At 35.8% G+C, this 21210-nt stretch overlaps 1 protein-coding gene across 2 annotated transcripts in view; it reads left to right on the top strand.

Moving 5' to 3' along the window:
• The window catches only part of LOC139144739 (smoothelin-like), a 77997-nt gene that overhangs the window by 6220 nt on the left and 50567 nt on the right, over positions 1-21210 (top strand). For both annotated transcript variants that reach the window (XM_070715468.1, XM_070715467.1), the window contains exon 2: positions 20133-20501. In XM_070715468.1, coding sequence (XP_070571569.1) covers positions 20133-20501 — 369 coding nt within the window. The remainder of the gene's footprint in view (positions 1-20132; positions 20502-21210) is intronic.

Genomic DNA, 21210 nt, shown 5'->3' with positions numbered 1-21210 from the left:
GAGATGAAAGCATTCCTCAATGCAGCCGTCGTTTTAAATCAAAATTAGATCATAAACTCCCTGTTGTTATGAAAGGAAATTATCAAAAGTTATGAGCAATTTCAGCGATCCTAGTGTAATTATACTTTTAGCAAGGGAAATGGTGATGATGTACCCAAATTTGTGTGAGAGGAATGCTTGCATGAAGAAAGCTTTGGGCAAAGATCAGATGATATTATTGTGAAATCAAAGTATCCTATAAAATAGTAAATTACCTCAATATTATTAGGAGTATACCATTTATAATAGAGAGTGGCTATTGTCTGACATACACTACAAAGGGTCATTGGTGTCGTTTTGATATATCACATCTCAGTAGTAGTGAAACTCTCAGACCAACTTGAAGTATCATAAAGTATTCCAATAAATCAGAGAAGACAGATGAGATGTGCATAGGTCAACATGTACTTGTGTATTTATCATGTCCTTGAAGTGCAACTTACAACTTTCATATGCACATCTGGTAAACAGGGGTCTGCTAAACAGTTTAACTCCTGATTACAGATTTCACTGTTGATGTTAAAACCATGGCAAGTGAGATTTTTGGTGTACATACATGTATATATGTAGGTATTACAAAACTTGTCCAGTACATGTAGGCGTGGACATCCATGATGTAGGCGACAAGAAAAAGTCAAGCTAATGGTAACTAATGGACATCAAGAATATTTTTCAACCATGATCATATCAAGTCATTGTTGAGAATGTTTTGTTGATACTGTTTGATAAACTCACAAGTACATATTTGTACACTTTTTTGATTCAAATCACAGGGTGTATTGTTCCTGTATTGAGCTGTGATTTTGTATTTTTAAAAAGCACACTCTACGATGGTAGCTACTGCATCTCTGCATAAAAAGTTGTCACAGATGTACATTTCCCATAACAATAACATTTTAAGCTTCTGCCATGATCACAGACTTGGTTGATTAAATACTGTCAAAAATCTCACATTTTTGCATCAGTAATTAAGTCTGCAACAGGAAAGTACATTTAAGTAGTAAATTGCTCAGTGCATTTATTATAATACATGCAATTTGCGTAATTTTGCATAAACGACCTCGCTGGGACTTAGTCTGATGAGACACCATAACTTTGTTTTGCACAATTGTTAAACAGGGCGTAATGTCCTACAACCCAGTCGCATGTCCTGCTTGCATTGCCATTAGTCATTTTAACACATACACCATCAATAGTGTTGACAACTTTTCCAGACTAGCGGGACAACAAATCCTCTGGTCTGAGCTGAAAGAGTGGTGGTCCTGCAACTCATCCAGTTGGATTGGATTGCTCACCCCTGATGTGACTGGATGTCACGTTTTCTGTACATATCATCAAAACAATGCCTTTGTGTTGATATTATCGGAAATGTATGTAACATATGGAAAAGGAAGTGTTAGGAAAAATTGCACTTGGAAGATACAAACGAAATTCCTTGAAGTTATGATTGTATAATTGATTCGAGACAAACTTTCACTGAAAAATTGTTTTTAACAGTCTGAAAACCTTAGATCTATTTTGTATTTCCTTGATGAAACAGATCTATTTTGCTATGCAAAATGTACATGTATAAATACATACTTGTTATGCAGAAAAATAGTACTGTACCATCATGTCATCGATGATGCAGTAAGAATATGCATCTAAATTCTTCTGTTTTTGTCATGACGCGTATGTTTTAATGGATTGAAACTAGAAAAGTGTTCACACTTGTTTCTTGTTTATAGAAGATCTGTAACATCATCTTTGGTTGAAGGTTTTAAAACTAATATTATTGAGGTTTTGGTATCATCAAATGTTAAATGAAGGTCACACTAGTTTTTGATGAGGAGTAACTGTGGGTGACAAACATTTCATGAACACACTAATCCCACTTCTAAATATCATGGTTATTGATATGTGTCCTTTTTTACTGTGATATTTATCGCGCTGCAAATGATAACACAATGTGTTTAGTTTTCTAAATTTATATGATTATGGGTGGAGTACTCTTTGTAAAAAATGATGGAGGGTGGGTCAGTGATGGCAGCATTGTTGAGTAAAAGGACAGCCTGGATAATTCCAAAGTGCTATTTTTGACCGTGTCCATCTATTATGCTTTTCATACAAGCAGACTGCGTCTGCATTAATTAGCATAGTGAAGCACAGACAATGATCTTTCACAGAAATTTAACCCCGTTACACATAATATTTTATAATATTTTAATAGTTTATTGCATCACATCATGAAACTAGTATTTTCAAAGTAATGTCTGGATCTGTGGGAGTTTTGGTCAGTTTAACCTTCGGCACGTTTGTACCATGGTCCAGTTTTTTAGCTACTATAGACTATAGTCTATAGAAGCTATTGGGATGGGTATCCGTCCGGCGTCCGTCGTCAGTCTGTATGTATGTATGTATGTATGTCCGTTTGTGAGGCGTCCGTCCACTCAAATATCTTGAGAACCGCAGTACTTACTGATTTGATATTTGTTGTGTAGATGAAAAATATGATTTTGAGAAACTATTTTTTTTAATTTTGTGATATTGTTGAAAATAGGCAAATTAATGCCAAAAAAGGTGTTTTTGGTAAAAAATCTTCTTCTTCATAACCGCTGGTCAGACAGCTTTGTTATTTGGTGTACGGGTCCCTAGGAATAACCCAACTCAGATTTGTTCTAATTGTGATGAAATATGCAAATGTGTATTTTTAAGGAATTTTTTTGTCATTTTTGGTCAAAATTTGACTGACATTGTATGGAATTCTTGTACTGTATAAACCCTATCAATTCACCCAGAAAAAAATAATTAATATGATTTTAAATAATTGAATTAATTAGGAAATCATCAAAGCCAAAATAATTTTAGTGTGGAATTATCAGAAAGTTCAACTTTTTTTGACAGTTCATAGTGAAATGCTTACCATCTTGGAGGATGAAAACATGTAAAGGCAACTTTCCTGAATCCCAACTTTGATATATTCTGAACCACCATTTATGTTATCTAAAAGAAATTGCTCATAATAGTTTGTCATGATAGGGTGGTCAAATAAATAGAGATAGAGAAAGTTCTAATTTACATTTATGGTTGACTTGGTAAGGATAAAATAAGATTACTTTTTGAGGACAAAAACAGAGTGGTCAATTAAAAGAGTGGTCAAAGTGATGGGGTTTTTATGGTAAAGCTGGGCTGTAAGATTCCTCATGTGCTATTTATAGCACTTATGCAATCTGTGTAAACAGTGCAATGAAAGTGTAACATGATTCCTTATAATGCTTTTGATGACCTTGAACTTCTTAAGTTTCAAACATTTGTCTCTTCAGTGTGCTTTCTCTGAGTACTTACAGTCTCAACTTATTCAACAGAACTTACAAGTTAATTTGAAAGTTAAAATGTGCTTGGTTAATAGGATGAAAATAATATATTAAAAGATAACCAGCTCAAGATTCTTTATAACCTGACAGATATGCTGGTTTTTTATGACGTAAATCTTGATTTAAGCAAGTCTTGTTTACTTTAATTAGAATGTAATTAACTCTCGTTTATTTGCTATTATAGACTAATATAGTCTGATGAAATATGCAAATCTGTATTTTTACGGAATTTTTTCCATTTTTGGTCAGGCCATCCTGAAATGAGCTATCAAAGATATCCACCTTCTTCATCAATACATGTGTCACAAAAGGTTATTCTCTACATAACACAGCAGAGCTCTGTCAACTGTTGAGTCGCTAGTTTTTTCAAAACTGCTGGTCAGACAGCTTTAATATTTGGTTTACATGTCCCAAGGATGACCTTAGTGAGATAATTTCATACAGTCAGGAAATACTTAATTTTGTATCCATGTCTATAGTAGCTTCAGGGACTTTAGCCCTATGTTTTTATCATTTCTGTTTCCTGTACATGCACTTCTGGAAACAAAAATGACTGAATAGATTTACAGCATGTCTATCATTGCATCTGCTGCAACATACAGTAGACAGCCGTTGCTATACCATCAGATCTGCATCTTTGTGGTACAAGGATAGTTAGCATGACTGTAGATTAATAAGTTGCTTGATAGCTTTTCCATGTGTTCATGTGACTGTACTGACCAAGTTGACATGTGTTAAATGTTTAGTTTTTGCAAGATTTATCAATAAAAGCACAATACAGGTGTCTTTTTCTTAACGTAAAGTAAACAATCTAGTGCAGTGTTACCTACTCAGAATTGATATTTGGATAGGTGAGAGTTGAGCGTATGTGTGAATGAATGAATCTATCCGAGTGATAGAGACATGTAAAATGCATCTAAACTAATAAACTGTCTTTGTTTGAATGTCCTCTGCAGAAAAAAAATTCAAACTATGAACACTCTGAAACTATTGCAGACTTGCATTGGTTCTGCAGCTGCATTGATTCAATACTATAAATAACAACAATAATAATAATAATAATAATAATAATAATAATATTTATGTCTTACACGCACCACACATACGTGTCAGTGCAATTTACACATTAAAAAAAACCAAACAAATACTAAAATAATATGGCTAGATTGCAGACTTACATGGGTGGTGCAGCTACATTGATTCAATACCATTACATGTATATTGACCAAGTGTAAAAATTTGGCCAATGTGCTTATGCTGTTGGTGGTTTGTAATCTATACATGCAATAAATAACACATATTAAAATAGGTAACACTAAAAGTGGTGATTTACAGCTCAACCACGGCAATGGAGAAATTTGATAATGTATCAGTCAGACGGACAAGCTGAATTTAATAAGGGGTATGACATATCAAATTAATCTTCCATTGATGATGATTATCATGTCATCCAATGGTTGAGGCCTGACTTGGTTTACATGTACATGTATCTGATCTTGACAATGATCTTGGAAAACTTGAAAAGTTTCACCAGGACATATAATGATGACTTCAGCATTTGGTTTGATAATTTTAATTTTCATATTTTCCACCCTGTAAGGCATTTTTCTTTCTTATAAGTAAAGCAATCAAATTTCTTCAAATCAGACAAACCGAAAACAAACAATCCAACAAAAAACTGTCCGAGTTTCAGCAATGAAACTTACTAGTTACACTGATCTGATTTGTAAAAGTAAAACTTCTTTGGATCATCCACTTTAGATGACCAGATATGGCGATGCTAATTTATCTTGGTGATCAGATTCTTTCTACAAAATTGAATTTTATTGAAAGACTATTATCAGCCTAAAACCCCTAAACAGTACTACATTGTCTTGTTCAGAACAATCTAGCATATTACCTGAAGTGTTGATGTTTCAAAAGATCACATTTTATACTGTGACCATTGATTGGTGAATGTATAGCCTGAATGATATATCCAAGTTGTAGTTGGTAAGTTTCCATTGAGACTCAGATATCTTATTAAAATCTTATTAGTGAAAGAAAAAAATAGTTTAAAACTTCCCGTCAAACTCTTCAGCTTGATTGATGTTAGCTTTAATTTGCTTTGGAAAAGTAGGAATACATGTAACTGGTATCACTAGTGCTTTTGTTAAAGGCACTTTGTGTTTTGAAAATGAAAACTTGATTTACTCTGGAAGATTCAAAATGAGCCTCAACTAGTGCTCAGTGCTAGGCCAAACACATGGTAGAGGGACCATGGCCAAAAGGATACTATAAAGTTTGAGAGTCCAAAATATCTGTCCCCGGAGTGTATTCAGGTGCTTACCCTGATAGTAAACTCTTTTGCATATCATCAATGCTATCATATACAGAAGGTATGGTATCAGGGTTCTTAAACTATTTATCATGGCATGTACACACTGATCATGAATTGCCAGAACATTGATTTCATTCAACGTTATCAAGTCCTATTGATGTGGGCAAATTTGCATCATGGGTAATTAGCAATTTGGTGTCGGTGTTCATGTAAGGCGGAGTAACTCAATTTGAGATGCTGTTGGTAGCTAGGTGAGATAAGTATTTTAATAAAGCGTTGGTAAACAGACGACATGGATGAACTCATCAGACTTGATTATATGGATTTCATTTCCTCACGGCCACTATTAGATAACTTCAAATCTATCTTCACTGCAGTTCACTGCCAACCGAGGCAGCTACTTTGATATCTGTAGTCAGCACTTTAAAATGTTGAAATGTGGAGGAAATGAGGCAGGCTCAATGGCCTGTAATTGAGCCTTGGGTGAAATATTGCTGTCTCTGAGTTTTGTGAAAGACGTCAGCTTTGAATGGTCAGTGACTGGTGATACAGACCGGATATTCATGCCTTTGTGTGGTTTTGATGTAAACATTCTCCAGGCTGGTACAAGACTGAATAATATCAACAATATCAATGCTCTGTGAGTTCTGAAAGGAATGGTATATTATTGAATCCCAGTTTGTTTTATGAACCAACCATAATTAACTTCTTTTAACCTTAAAGGCAGTGATTGAATTTGAAATCAAAGCTACATGTAGATATTGATCTTCTTCAAACCAAGTTTAACTGCATGCGTTAACCATAGACCGACTGTTTCGCACGTACACCTATATAGAATGTGTTTAATTGGATCAGTTGGGTACCCCAGTAGATTAGATGCGTGCACCTTTTGAGTAAACTGTAATCCATATAAACTGTATACAATGTTGAACATACCAGCACCAAAATAATGTTACTAGGCCATTTTAGACAAATAAAAACTACCCATAATGTGTTCATTGTTTTCACAGTGTCTGAGGACACCGACAGATTACTTTGGAATTGTTACATTTAATGTCACTGTTTGGGTTTTTTAGCAATTAACTCTTAATATGTCAGAGTATGATAGCTTTTGTGCCTCAGTGTGGCTTCTAAATTTAAAGGGTTATTTTTGTTGCATAGCAACCAACTCATTTTTGTCCCATCCACATTGTTCTGGTCATGTGACCATTAGCATAACCAGAGACAGGTGAAAGATGGATGCCTGATATTGTCTATGAACCAGGTACTCAATATTGTCGGTATAGAGAAGGGAATGTTAACCAGAAAAGTTCATGTCGCATATACATATAGTATACACGTACATGGACATGAATAAGCACTCAGGCACTGCATGTACAGCATGCCAATGTTTTCAGGAGAGTGTGCAGGCCTCTAGGTTCATGCACTGTACTTGGTCAGCTTTTTCCAGAAAAAGAATGCTTAAAATTTACTCAGATGTGCATCGCTGAATTTCATTTACATGTTTGTAGAGTTTCATAAAGCATACCAAATTATTAGGTACGATCACTGGATGAGGGTCCAGCAGCAAAGAACTGTTGCTCCTGAGAATCAAGACTGCATTTGTTTGTTGATCCATGGCTATCTTTTTCTCATGTTTACATGTAAAATAGATTTCTGATAACAGGTAAGCATAGTATGATAGGAGAATGTAGGACAAGATTACTGTAAGAGAGACCTGTCCTTTTTCTACACTGTGTGCTTCAAGCTGATAATAAGAACAGTAACTGGTCGAAACAGCAAATTAGAAATAATTTTTTCCACTTGAACACTGCTTCTGCTGCAGTGTTACTGGAAACAGGAGATTTGGGTGAATCTTTGATCACAGGTTTTTAAAAAAACTGGTGATCATAAAATACGTGAAAACAGACCAGCAGGGAATAATAACACTAAAGTTTAATGTTTGTACTCACGAAAGTTTGAACCTGAGACGCCTATTTTTTATTCCTTGATCATCATGACAAGGGTTTATATTCCCCGCTGGTCTTTTTTAGTCATCATTAAGTTTTATAATATTTGTATTTTGAGACAAAACTTACAAATTAAGGATGTAAGTTTTTGTATTGTCCGTTGTCATTGGACTTTGATGTGCAATGTATTCCAGCTTTCTACACCGTGAAATTTCTGAGTACCTACCCTATATACTGTAGCTGTACATTGTATGTAGAGTGTCTTTGTATTATTGTGTAATCCTTCACCGATATAGTGGATTTATTGCACACAGGGTAAATGTGTAATTAACATGCATTGAAAATGAATCTGTTATACTGTATTTTGATACAACAGAAAAGTGAATGATGAAAATTTCTCAATGAAATGAAAGACATTCATACTGCTATTATAGAAAAAGTTACAATTAATTGACACTGAAGGTCAGCCTCTGAAACATGCTACCCGGTATGTTTTCTATCTGAAGAAAGTAGGATTTCATAAATAAACTGTCGGATGAGCTTCCAGGGACGTTTCTTATCAGTTGTCAGCAAGATTGAAAGAGTTGAATGAACATTGCTACAAACTCTAGAAGAAGTCCTCCTACTGAAAGGGAAATCCACATTTTCCAGCAGCCAGAGGGTTGGAAACTGGAGTACCGGTACGGCGGTAGGAAGGAAGATTAGCCAAGGAAGATTTGCTGTTTCCGTGCACGACTCACGGATGTTAAGTCACGGAATGATTCCTTAAGGAAAGCAGTTGTCATTCCTGCAAAACAGGAAACATTGATGGAATACCTCCCCAAAATGAATCAAAAATTCCAGTGGAAAGTCAGCAAACCCTGATATACTATTTCTAACCACTTTGTGATCTGTCCTTGACTTTACCCCATATAGTGACATCAGCTTTATGTTTACACTGTACAGACACAATTTCCAGTAATGCATACATGTGCCAAGTATGTGGTCCAAAATATTTTGACTGTATTTGTGAAGTTTAAAATGAATACTGTACTTGTTAAATGTAACCATGTAATTCTGTTGTAAAACTTTGCGTCTGTAAACTGTAAGCATTTGTAAACTTCAAGAAAATTTACTTTTGATTTTCTTTACAAAAACTAACATTTATAAATGTATTTGTGTACTATGTACTTTCAAATTTCAAATATATTTCATCATATTTTTTGAGTTTTAATGGCTGACTGTTGTATTTGGCCATAGTTTTAGTAAAACCTGATGAATGATCCTCATTTTACTAACTGTTTGGTAAAACACAGTACAGCAGGAAAACCATAGGAGTGGTTCCTTGGAATAAATTGAAATTTTGAATCTTGTGATGTCCTGGGAAGCTCTCTGGTTTCAGGTCAGAGATTTCTGAAATTTTCTACATTCCACAATTCTGTAGCTCTACATTCCAAGCACCAGTGAAGGGTTGCTAACTTATTTCACTTCCATGAAAAAACTGATTACAGTCTTAAAATAAATGGAAGGAATAAAAATCTGGTAAATTCATGATTTGTGTAATGCTTTTAGACGTTAGTTATTTATGTTTATGAGAACACGAATGTTAGGAACCTGCTTTATGGAATTCTGGTAGGTCTACTGGGTCATTGTAGGGTCATGACCTCATGACCTCTACTGATCTGTTGCTCAGACACCAGCTTAAAAATTGGAGCCTTTCTATGTACAGCTGTCAGGAATGTTATACAGCTCATTAGATATGATAATTACCTTGAAAAAATGCCATACACATACAGTGTGTTCAACATGAACAGCAAAAATATGTTTTGTAATTTGTTGATTGATGTTTTCATTGATGTGTGCATTAGATTGAAGACGAATGATAAAATTTAAGTTAATGATGAAAATAAAGAGATCTAAAGCACTCGATAACAAATGCAAATTAGCAAGGAAATCACATGGTCACTGTTGAGGTCAGCACGCTGATATTGTAAATTAGTGCTGTGTTTTTGTTAGGGCATTTTGGTACATGAGGCGCCGCTGATTTCTGATATGGTAATAACTTCTAGTCCTTCTAGATTGACCTATAAGCACAATCCTACGGGTATGGCTTCTAACAGTGGGCAGGTTGTAACAATGACAGCATAAGAAATGTGATCAACCATTGTCATGATGCAAGTAATGATTGTTTCACTGAGCTTATGGCTATAAAAACTTGAATGTTGCAACCTCAGAAATCATTTTTGAGTTTTTTTAAAGTGTGCAGTCTTCATCTATGCACTATTACCACCTTGCATATACATGTATACATGTATGTGCCATGAGAATTTCTAAGAAGTACTGCCTCTGACATTGTTACCCTGCATTGTTAACAAAGACTATCAAGATCTCCAAAATGTTTAATAATTGGCACTAATTTACTACAAATGGTATCAGGTCTAAAACATATAGACATTTTATTCCACTAATATTAAGCCCTGTTTCTCGTTTTCCTTTGGCTAAATTTTCATGCATTCATTTTTAATTTAGAGAAATTTACCAGTGAAAATTTCATGATTGCATCATCAATGTTTAATGTTCATATGAAAAACAGATTACTCGCAAGTTTGCTTGTCATGAGAAGAAAAGACATTATTATACATCTACCATCGAGAACAATAGAATTTAGCGTGCGCTAAAAAAGCCGTACGGAACTCGCGCCCGTTCCGTACGGCACGGTTTCAAGGCGCCCCATTCCCTGCGGCTGTATCTGCGCGTTCACTGTAGAACGGTTTCAAGGGACCCCTTGGACGAGTGCCAGAAAAAGTCTCGCGCGCGCTCTGTATGTACATGTACGTAGTGTGTAGTGCACACACTCCAAAACTTGCAGAAGCGCGTCCGAGGTAGCCTTCCACACTGGCGCGATAAAATCGGAAGAAAAATTGTTGACATTGCACGAAAACGGTCACTACTCCGACATTTTGATGCCCCGATCAGGAATGTAAGATGTATAATAATAAGGTTATTACGAAAATACCGCAAAGGATGCACTCGGACATTGGCGCCTCGCATCGCCCTCCGCTTCGCGTCGGGCGATACACTGCGCCAATGTCCTCGTGCATCCTTTGCGGTATTTTCGTAATAACCTCATAGTATATGCCATGCTACTGAGTCCAACCTACACAGAGCAGATTGTGAAGCTTGAAGATGTTATATTTGATGTAGACTCACACATCACAGACCTTCATTGGCAATGCACTGTGGGTCTGAGTCAGCTGCAGTCCACTATTTAAATCCAGTGTAGATAGTGTGAATCAGTGAATGAGCTTTCACTGCGCAGTTCCCTTGGCCCTGGCTCAGTGTGTAGCCAGTAAGGTTTGAGTTTCACTTTGCAATTCATCGTGCCCTTGCTCAGCCAGACCCTTGAGGACCCATCATTGTTATTACCAAAGAGAAGAAACTGCCCGCAAAGGACAGAGTATGAGAGATTGACCCTGTAGCTGTTCTACCAATACCTGACAAACACAGAACATGTAAATTTTCATGGACATGTCCAGTTCCCTTACAAGTATAAAGGGCCAGTAATACTAATTTTTGATGAATATTTCATTATTTTGTATATCAATTGCAACTTCTTATTCTATTGAAACACCCACTATTTAGCTGGTCAACTTAGAGTCTATATGTATAAAATGCAAATGCTATTGTTGTCACTTTAGTTCTTGTCTGGACCAGAATTCACTTTTCAACAAAAGCAATGCAGTTTACACAATGTAAGGACTGAGTTTGACAGGCTGGATACCCGTGTATCTCAACATGCCTTGGGGAATTATGGTTGACGTTCGAAGCAAAAATGGTGAAAAAATTATCAAAAGTTAGCATTGCTGGCCCTTTAACTTAAGTAGAGAATGCCATTGCTCCTTAACTAGAGTTTGATTACAGAATAGATTTTGCACATGCTGTTGTGGTATCTCAGGGCATCTGAGGGGAACAGCACATGGAATTTCCCCATTAGCCACACACTGCTTTATAATAGGCAATTTTCTTGGCATACAAATTATCGATGTGATCGCCTTCTTTGATGTCTTGTCAATGACATTAACCTAGTGATGCAAGCGGATCCTACGATACAAATCAGGGTTAAAGACCTCCTTGCAATGTAGTCTCTGAAATTCAGTGAAATCGATGTTTAGATTACGTACATCCCAAGAAATGATTTACGAACTCAAGAGCTATTCACTTCCTGTGGTAGAGGTCGTTCACCTACATGTCTTTGTTGCCAGCATATCGGATGCATTAAATACAAGCATCCTTCTCATCATCTATATTTTCATCCTCAAGAATTTTTCCCCTCATGACTTGGTAGCAGTAATACAATTCTTGTCATCCTGTTTATATCTGTCATTCCTCAGTTTTAACTCCCAGAATTCACTTTTTCTCTGCAGTCAAAGCTTTTAGCCCACTTCTCCTCATATAAGGATCTAAGTCTCCTTCCAACAACTGATAACATACATCTGTTGTGTAAAGTGTCACAGTGCATTGTCTAAGTGGCTGGGCACAATGCCTATGATTGTTTATTCAACTGTATTGCAAATACAAAGTTTTCTCACATATCTTGGATCAAGTTGTATTTTCAAAATGTTCCCAGACTGACCGTATTCATGTGTGTAGGAAAGGCGGAATGTTCATGACACATTCAGACTTCTCTTACAATTATGAAGTATTACACCCATACCCAACATTATACACATGTATGTGAATCCATTTGAAATTATCTATTCAGGCCATCTGTTTCTGTGAAACGCTCTGTGTAAGGTCTATATATGGTAATGACTTCAACATGAAAATGTTAGTGGTTATCTGAGAAATTCTAGATTACTTGTACATCAAGGTTCAAAGTACTTCAGAGAACTGAGATGTATAAATTGCAGGTTCACTTAAAGGGGCAGTCCTCAATCCTTGACTTTCGCATTAGTCCTTGTTGAAATAAGTATAAACATGGTTTGTTTTCCATTGAATTTTTTCTCAGGTTGGTCAATTTGCTTTCAGATAAAGCTGATGAACATCCTACCCCTTTAACTTAGTTTAAGACACTAAGACTTTGAGTTATCCCTGCAGTGTAGCTGTGTATTTACATGTGGTTTAAGGTAGTATGTGCCTTGAAAGTGAAAGACTTAACCCTTTCACCCCCAGTTCCATGTATACAGGTCCAACTTTACCATAGAAAACAATGGATTTGGGACAAACCATGGTGGCGAAAGGGTTAAACTTTTGCTTAAACTTTCCTCAAGCAATATTTCAATCATTCACTTTCAATAAAAATTTGTGGTCACCATGCAAATTTTGGTACCAGAGAGACAAATAACCTAAGATTTACCAATATTTGAAATTCAATATGGCTGCCATCCCTGTGTTAACTCTACTGAGAAAAATAAAATTTTAGATTTTTGAAAAACTTAGAGCATGACAAGTTTTCTTATACCAAGAGCTTTAAAGTGAACCCCCATAAGTGGTGGTTCTGAAAAGAATTTTAAAAGTTTGAGTCAGAATATCTGATCCCAAGGCACATTCTAGTACTTTCCCCGTCTCTGTTTTCCTCAGGATGGTGGCTATCGTTTAGCCATACCACAATTGACTTCCAGAGATCATACTCTTCTATACAAGTTTTAAATATGTGTATATAACAAGTATACACTGGTTCGGGCCATTGACTTTTCAAAAGCAGTGATTATAGCAATTGCAATTTGAATTCTTTCGATTAGTGCTAAAGTCAGGAATTTTACCCCGGGGAAAGACATTAAATCTGATTTGAGAGTCATGAAATATTTGAGCTGAACACAGATCAATAATATACTTGGGCTCTTTAAACTCCAATCACTGATAAACCACATAATAACAATCACTCCATGTCGTAACTTTGATGGGACTCTTGTGTCATTCTTCCATAGGGATTCATTTTATGCAGTAAAGAGACTGAGAAATGAAAGAACCAATAGTGATGGCTACTTGAAAATAGCCTAGCATTGATATATACAGCCTGTATGGTGTAACTGGCTACAGTCCAGTTTAATATCAGTTGGGAAATACCAGCAGAAGGATTTACCCTTGATAGAAAACCACATTGTTTTGAAAGGAGATAATGTTTATATTCAATTCAATTAGGCAAGAAATTTCTTCCAATTTCATAAGTCAGATGGGTGTCTCCACAGGGAAAAGGATACAGGTGCAAATGTTTTGGATTCATATTGATTTTCCAATACATCAGCTATCAGTTGATAAACTCAGACCTGATAACGGATCATGTACAGGTTATCAGAGAATGTATTGTAAACTGGATTGGTATTTGTCTGTCTCTTGTGTTTTGGTTTAATATACTACATAATGTCAGATTTCTTTGTTGCCACATATGGTCGGGAAGTCATGAAATTTGTCTGCTCAGTCTATAAAAATGAACAAACAAACACAGAAGCAAGTAACTGTGGTAGAATTATACCACTTGCATCATTCACACCAGATACCAAAAACTTGAATATTCGTTACAAGAAAAGATTTGTAATTGCTTAGTATTTTAGATGTTTTCACAGCTGTAATAGTATTATGTTTGAAGATACATGTAGTGCAATGAAGTAATCCATGTGTCATGTACCCTGTCTTACTCAAGTGTTAATTTTGATAACAGTTACTGACAGTTACATTCAGGTTTCTAAATACTTAAAGAGGCAGCCCTCAATCCCAAGGTTTTCGCATTAGTCCATGTTGACATTGAGTATTTACATGGTGTTTATAATAGACCTTTGTTTTCCTTTGAAATTTTTATCAAGATGGTCCTGTTAGTTTTACTAAAGCTGATAAATAACCTGCTCCTCTAAGGTAACCTATATTTAAATTTTGCTGCTGTACAGAGGTGAAAAGGTCAGCAGGAGTTGTAACCTGGTTGCCATGGTTACATGTTTAGCTGTTTGGTTTGCTAGATTGTCTCCCTGTGACAGTTTGTGGAGGGACTTTACATGTGCCTATTTTAGGTACCAGACCTGAATATTTTGGTACCTGGGTTGTGATATTTGCATAACAATGAACTGTTTACATAAACAATTGTCCTCATTGTGTACAGGGTACTTCACCTGTCTAGTGTTCAGTTCAGGTCTGTTTTGTCCTCCAGTGAAACCCTGTACCCATCGTACATGTATTTTAGTGTTGATGATGAAGTTGGATTTCAATTGAGGAAAAAAGTGTGATGTTGATCCACATAACTTTTCACATACTGTCAAAGTTACATCATCCTTGAACATTATCCAATGACTGACTCTGAGACAGAAATGATGAGTGCTGTCTGTTTACTGATTGGCTGTTGCATGTGATAGCTTTTGCACCACAGATTCCAGATTTGTCAATGTAACTGGGTTGATTCTCCTGACAATTGTAGTGAACTACATGTAGGGTACATCATACAGGTGTGGTAACGTACACTACAATAGAAATAACGAATGTATATTTGGTGAGGTACAAAGCAGTGTGTTTTGTTGTTATTTGCTGTTCCAACGCAGTTTACCAAATTAGAGCATGGTAAACATGAGTACAATGAGTCTGTAAGCTAATTGTTTGCCAAGTGAAGCTTTCTAAATGAAAGATATTGTAAAGCCTCAAGATGTCTTCTGTAGAATTTGCCGAGTGTGACTAAACATCGGCCAGACAAGTCTTTCATGTGTTTGTACTTCAGCAACTCAACTGCAATGGGGAAAGTAGATGATTTATGCTAGAGAATGAGTAATCAAGTAATGAAATCTTGACTGACGTTAAAAAAAATACTTGAAAGGACCACAATCTAGCTGGCTACGTGATACATGGTGTGTTGGTGACAAAAGACAGCCTGGGGTTTTATTCTCAAGGAGAGCTCTGAGAATTGTAAGGGAAATAGCTGGGTTTGAGTGTGATACCCAGATTGTAGAAAAATAAAACAGATTTGCTGAGCTGTAAACAAGCTTTTTAAGAATTGTTCAGATCACATTACAAAGCCTGCTGTGGAATTTTATGCTGTGTGGGCTGTAGGGTAGGTAGGCCCTACTCAAATACCTGAGTGGAGTTTAAGCATTTCAAAATACAGGAAACATTTCCAGCGAGAGATTTCCTTTCCAAGATGAACTTCACAAAATCTTGGAATATTTTCTCTCAGAGCAAGCAGCACTGGCGGAGAAGGTATTTTTCCTCAATGTGCCATCAATTCAGGGGTCAGAGGTCACAATGGCCAGCTGATGTATTTTAACAGCACTATTTTGATTGGGCCTCTAAAATTTCATCAGCGTATATGCCAAATGTTAAGTATCAAAATATACCTGTTATATTCCACCATAAAACTACAGAAGTTGAAGCAAAATTTTCTGCACAAAGTATTTTTCTGGAAATTTCAGTATTTGTATGCTTCATCTACTGGCAATGTTACCATGGAAATCAACAGTTATAAACAAAGATGGATAAATGAATGTGATGTCTTCCCAATCATAATGCTAAGTTGCAGATGAATAGAAAGGGTTATTTATTGGTTTATTTTATTGTGGAATAGTAGAATATGCAAAAATTTGTAAAGGCTCGCTGAAAATGATTCTGAGTTCCATAGCATTTAATAATAATCAACAATAATCAACAAATACACTTTACCTGAATGTGTTGCATTTCAACACCCGTTTGTGATAATAATGTTTAATTTATTTACAAATAAACCTGCCCTGTGGCAGATTGGTTGTGTCTAAATGTCCATGTAGGATGCTATTTTTGAAGCAAAATGCATATTGCACATGTATATATAAATAGAACATGTCAATGCATTATCATGCAAAATTCAGAGACCCAGGCTTTTTGCAAACTTATTTCATACAGGAATAAAACTCTGTAACATTTCACTTCGTTGCAGAGCAGTATCTGTGGAGAGCGTCAATAAATGTCACTCACTCCATGTAAAACAAATATATTAGTGTAAATGTTATTTTCTTCAGTAGAAATTATTACTTTACAAATTTCAGGATGACAATATTTACTGGACAGAAATAACCAAGCCGCTGTTAGACAGAACAGTTTTGTTTGTGAAAAGACACTAATTTTCAGTAATCACATATATTGTAAACCTGAATCTGATTACATGTACATTGGCTATTCTGTCATAGAAGATCTGTTGTTCTGGCCCATTTTACCTCAGGACAATTACCAAACTAACTGGTACTTTGCCTCAATGCCAATGGCCTAACCCCATCTATACAACTTGCACATTTATCTGTAGGTGTTAAATGTTTATGGGATGAGGGACTTAATACCGGGAAATTGTTGGACTTCTATTGTCTTTGTTTCGTAGTGGTGTGATATTATCATTAATTGATGTCACCTCTGTACTTTTGAACTATAAAGCAGTTGTAGAGAATGCTGATTAAACATTTTTCAGTCACCTACATCTTATCCTCTAGTATCCAAAAAAATTCAAGTCATTTCTGCTAATGTAATGAGAACCTGTTTACCCACAATTCCCTGTAAACAGCACCATTGATAACAATTGTTTGGGTAAAACCATGGTGGTGAAAGGGTTAATAGTAATATCAATGATGTAAACTCCCACTTTGTTAGAAAATGTTCATAAAGCTCTGGCAATTACTGGACCAGGGTCAAAATTTAATTCCTCGTTTTATGGTAATGAAATGTACTTCAGTCAATACTCTAGACTTTAGACATCAAACAAGCCGTCTGAATTGATTTTAACCTAAACTGGTTGGATTTTAAAGAGGGCATTATTTTCCAGTTTAAACAGGCATACCGGTATGTTTGTATTGTCACTGCTGTGATTGGCCTTAGTAACACGATTCAATAATACAATTGTATTCATAGGCTACATATGTTATGGTCTTTTCAAATACTGACAGAAAGATGAACACTGTGAACTGTGAAATTGTGGTGAAGATCTGTCTGTAGCTACTAACAAATCCATTTACATAGATCCCACATGTCTATTTTCAACTAAAGATTCTCATCTTATAAATGGTGCAGGGTCAGGGCAGTCCAAAAAATCTCTGATATTTGCGTCACACGTATTGCTTTACCATATCAGTGTTTCTTGGCATCCCTTCATTTCTGTATTTAATTTCAAGGTGAAGCAGTGGAATAGCTTTGCATCAGCTGTTATGAAAGAGAAATAATACCTTAAAGTCTTCCACCTCGTGAATTAAATTTCCTCAAGAGTACGTAGTGTGCAGATGTCTGTGAATAGGAGATATTCTTGTGTCTTCAAAGGGTGACCTTAACATACAGTTTCTGATGGCTTCTTATCGAAGTTATCGTACAGTGTCAGTTTTGTACATCCAGGAAGAATGACAACCCATGTAATTGGAAAGAGAAACTTGTCAGTTTTGTTACCTCATTGATCCAATCCAAGTGATTAATATAATGGTAACTTTACATTTAAATCTTAAATTGAGGACACGTTTTAAAAAAGTTTGCTTTTTAATAATGTAGTTTTTATGAAAAATGGTTGTGTTATTGTCCATCTTGTGTGTCTACATTACTAAGCTTCAAGATCAAAGCTTGATGTTGCACTTTGGCAAATGATAGAATTAAAACAAAGTTTTTAGAAGTTTGATAAGCCCCTGTGTGGACAACATCAATGTAAGGCAGCATGCCCGAGTACCAGGTATTACACAACACATCTGTCAACAGTTTTATGACATTACAGTAATGGCCCTGTGTTTATAACCCATTCATTTATGTATGTCTGCTGATATGGGGCACCATGTGTGCTGGAATGTATGTCATTTTGCCATGGTGACCGCAGTGACCTTTCCCATGATGCTCTGTGACCTTTTTTGATGTCCTCCAGCTTCAAATTGCAGCTCACATTTATGGAGTTATCATTAATCTTACATCAGTGTAAAGAATACAACAAATTACACTACCACCTGTTTCTTAAATAAATAACATTCTTTATGGCTTGCTGTCTGTAAAGATTAACAACAATGCACTGAAATATTTTCTGAGTTTGAGATTTTCTAGTGTAATATCTCGTCTATGCATTTGGATTCATCTGCATGCACATTTTGTCAAGACAGTATTAAAGGTGGTTCATGTATGCTGTATAGTGTGCCAATGCTATTTACATAGCAGAATGCATATTTATTGCAACAAATTATGACAGTTATTGAACTCAACTCTTCACCAATGCTGTTCATAAATCTTTATTTTCAACATTTTATACTGAATACAGTACAATTCAAATATTTTTCTAGCATAGCACTCTACGTTTTTGTTGTAGTTTCATGATCTGTTTTACAAGATTACTGATTACCAGATGCAAATGAATTTTCTAAAGAAAGAGGCATTTTTATTATGAATTTTTCAAAGAAACAAATCAGAAGATTTCAATTCAAAGAGCAATGGTGTTTTGTTGAAGTTAGTATGTGTATTGATTATTTTACTGGATTCACCATAGAAAATTTGATTATGAGGTCAAAGGTGAACTTTAACATGTGACAGCAGCATCAGTACTTCTATCTATTCATAAACACTAAGCTTTTTAGCTCATATTTTGTTTTATATATAAATACCAAAAAGAGCTTATATGATGAGTCTGAGTGACGTCTGTATGTCTGTATATTTGTGGGTATGTGCGGATGTATGTCCGTCACACACAAAGGCTCCCATACTGCCAAAGCTACCGTCTCAGTATTTGGTGTACAGGTAGATGTAGGGGTTGAGATGTGAATTTGTTCAAATGAACACATCAGTGTCAAAAATGTGCAAATGAGGTAAGAAAAAGGGAAATTCTGCAAATGTAGGAGTGGTGGCATGCCAGCATGCTACTCCACTGAGCTTGAGTCATTTCCTGTCATTGTTTATGAACTGTTACATATTAACAGACCTGCTCAAACTAAGGGACGGACCATTAGATCTTGGGAGGGGGTGGTCACAATGAAATTGTGAACATTTTTTTACAATTGTAAATTTCTAAATAAAATTTTTTCCTAATGAGAAAAGCTGTGCTAATTTTTTTTTCTGAGTAAATTTTCAGATTTATAATTTATTTTAGTTTGATGCTGTCTGAGGATACAATGTACATCCATATCACTAGCGCAAATAAGATTGCATGCTGTAACTACAACATACATATGGCCCAGTGATTTATATTGCTGATAGATTTCTTTGACAAGCTGAGAAGCTGTTTGCAAAAAATGTGGGGAAATTTCAATATTATTTGTGTTTTTAGGACAATTTTTGCCCTTTTTTGATCAAAACATCTATTTCTCTGTAGCAGCGTGTACAACTCTTGTCAACTTGTTTTTCTGGTTTAAATATTTCTTGTTGTTTTTCTGGTTGTACTGTGCAGAAATCATTGTCATAACATTGAACGTAGAATTTTCCTGCACTGAACAGATAGAAACAACATTTATTGTTGATCTTTGGTACCCATACTGGTATTTATTACAATATCTCAAATGTTGAAATACAAATCTTACAAATAAGTTCCTGTCTCATTTCTTTCAATAGCTGGACAACACAACAGATTATACAGAAAGAAGAAAAATACGGACAGCCATCAGAGAGTTGAAGAAAGCAGCATCAAATAATAACAACAATAATAACCTGACACAGAAGTCCACAATCAGTGTGAACATTGATAGCGGCACATCCCAGAGCAAACTACAAAATGTAGAAACCACGGTAACGAGATTGCGCCAGGAGGGTGATGGTGGTTCTGGACAGAAGAGTGATGATGAGAGCAGGGTAACCATGACACGCTATCGAAGGAGGATGCAGCTGGAAGAAGAAAAGGAGAAAGAGAAATCCGAAAACAAAGAAGAGGAAACTACCGCTCGACTTGAAGACATTGATGATGAAGAAGTTTTGTCAAAGATGGTAAGTTTGTTAATTTTGTATTCATTTTGTAAAGTTCACAGTGTTTTTGTTAAGGGGTGGTAAGCTATGAAGAAAAGGCAAATTTTTCAACTTCCCTGATGCTCCTGTAACTCTGTCATCTGTGTACAGTTTCAACATCCTTTATTCAAAAGATTTTCAAAAATTATCCTGAAGAAATAAAATGCCAGATGATCACGTATATTACTAAGTACTGGTGCATGTATCCCAGGGAATGGTTGTTCCTAAACTATCCAATAATGTGATAATTAACAGTCATATATGTATTAGACCTCACTGGCTGATTGACCAGAAGAGTGAATGACGCCATTTTCTTGATACAGATAGCAAGGTTTTGCCATCCTATACCTATTCGGTATGTGTGACATTGTTTTTGCCAAGGTTATGGATGATTGGTAAATGATTTGGGAACCTAGGCAGTACTCCTGTTGTCCCCTTATAATACTTGTAGGATTGCGTTGACATACCAAGGCTAACCCTGGTAAAATGAACGAGGAACCCCAGGCCTATAAATTATTTACATGTACCTGCTTACTACACGTAACAAAAACACTATGAACTTTACAACAAGGAAGCCAGTGTCTACAGGTGTCATCAATTGTGATTCACTCATGATTTAGTGTGGAGAGGTGGAAGGCAGTCACAAACCTTTGTGGCCATCAAACCTTCCCCTCTGAGTTCATGTTAGTTT

This window comes from Ptychodera flava, chromosome 12 (genome assembly GCF_041260155.1).
Source record: "Ptychodera flava strain L36383 chromosome 12, AS_Pfla_20210202, whole genome shotgun sequence".
NCBI lineage: Eukaryota > Metazoa > Hemichordata > Enteropneusta > Ptychoderidae > Ptychodera > Ptychodera flava.
The sequence above is the reverse complement of the archived record's forward strand: the minus strand, read 5'-3'. Positions and strand labels throughout refer to the sequence as shown.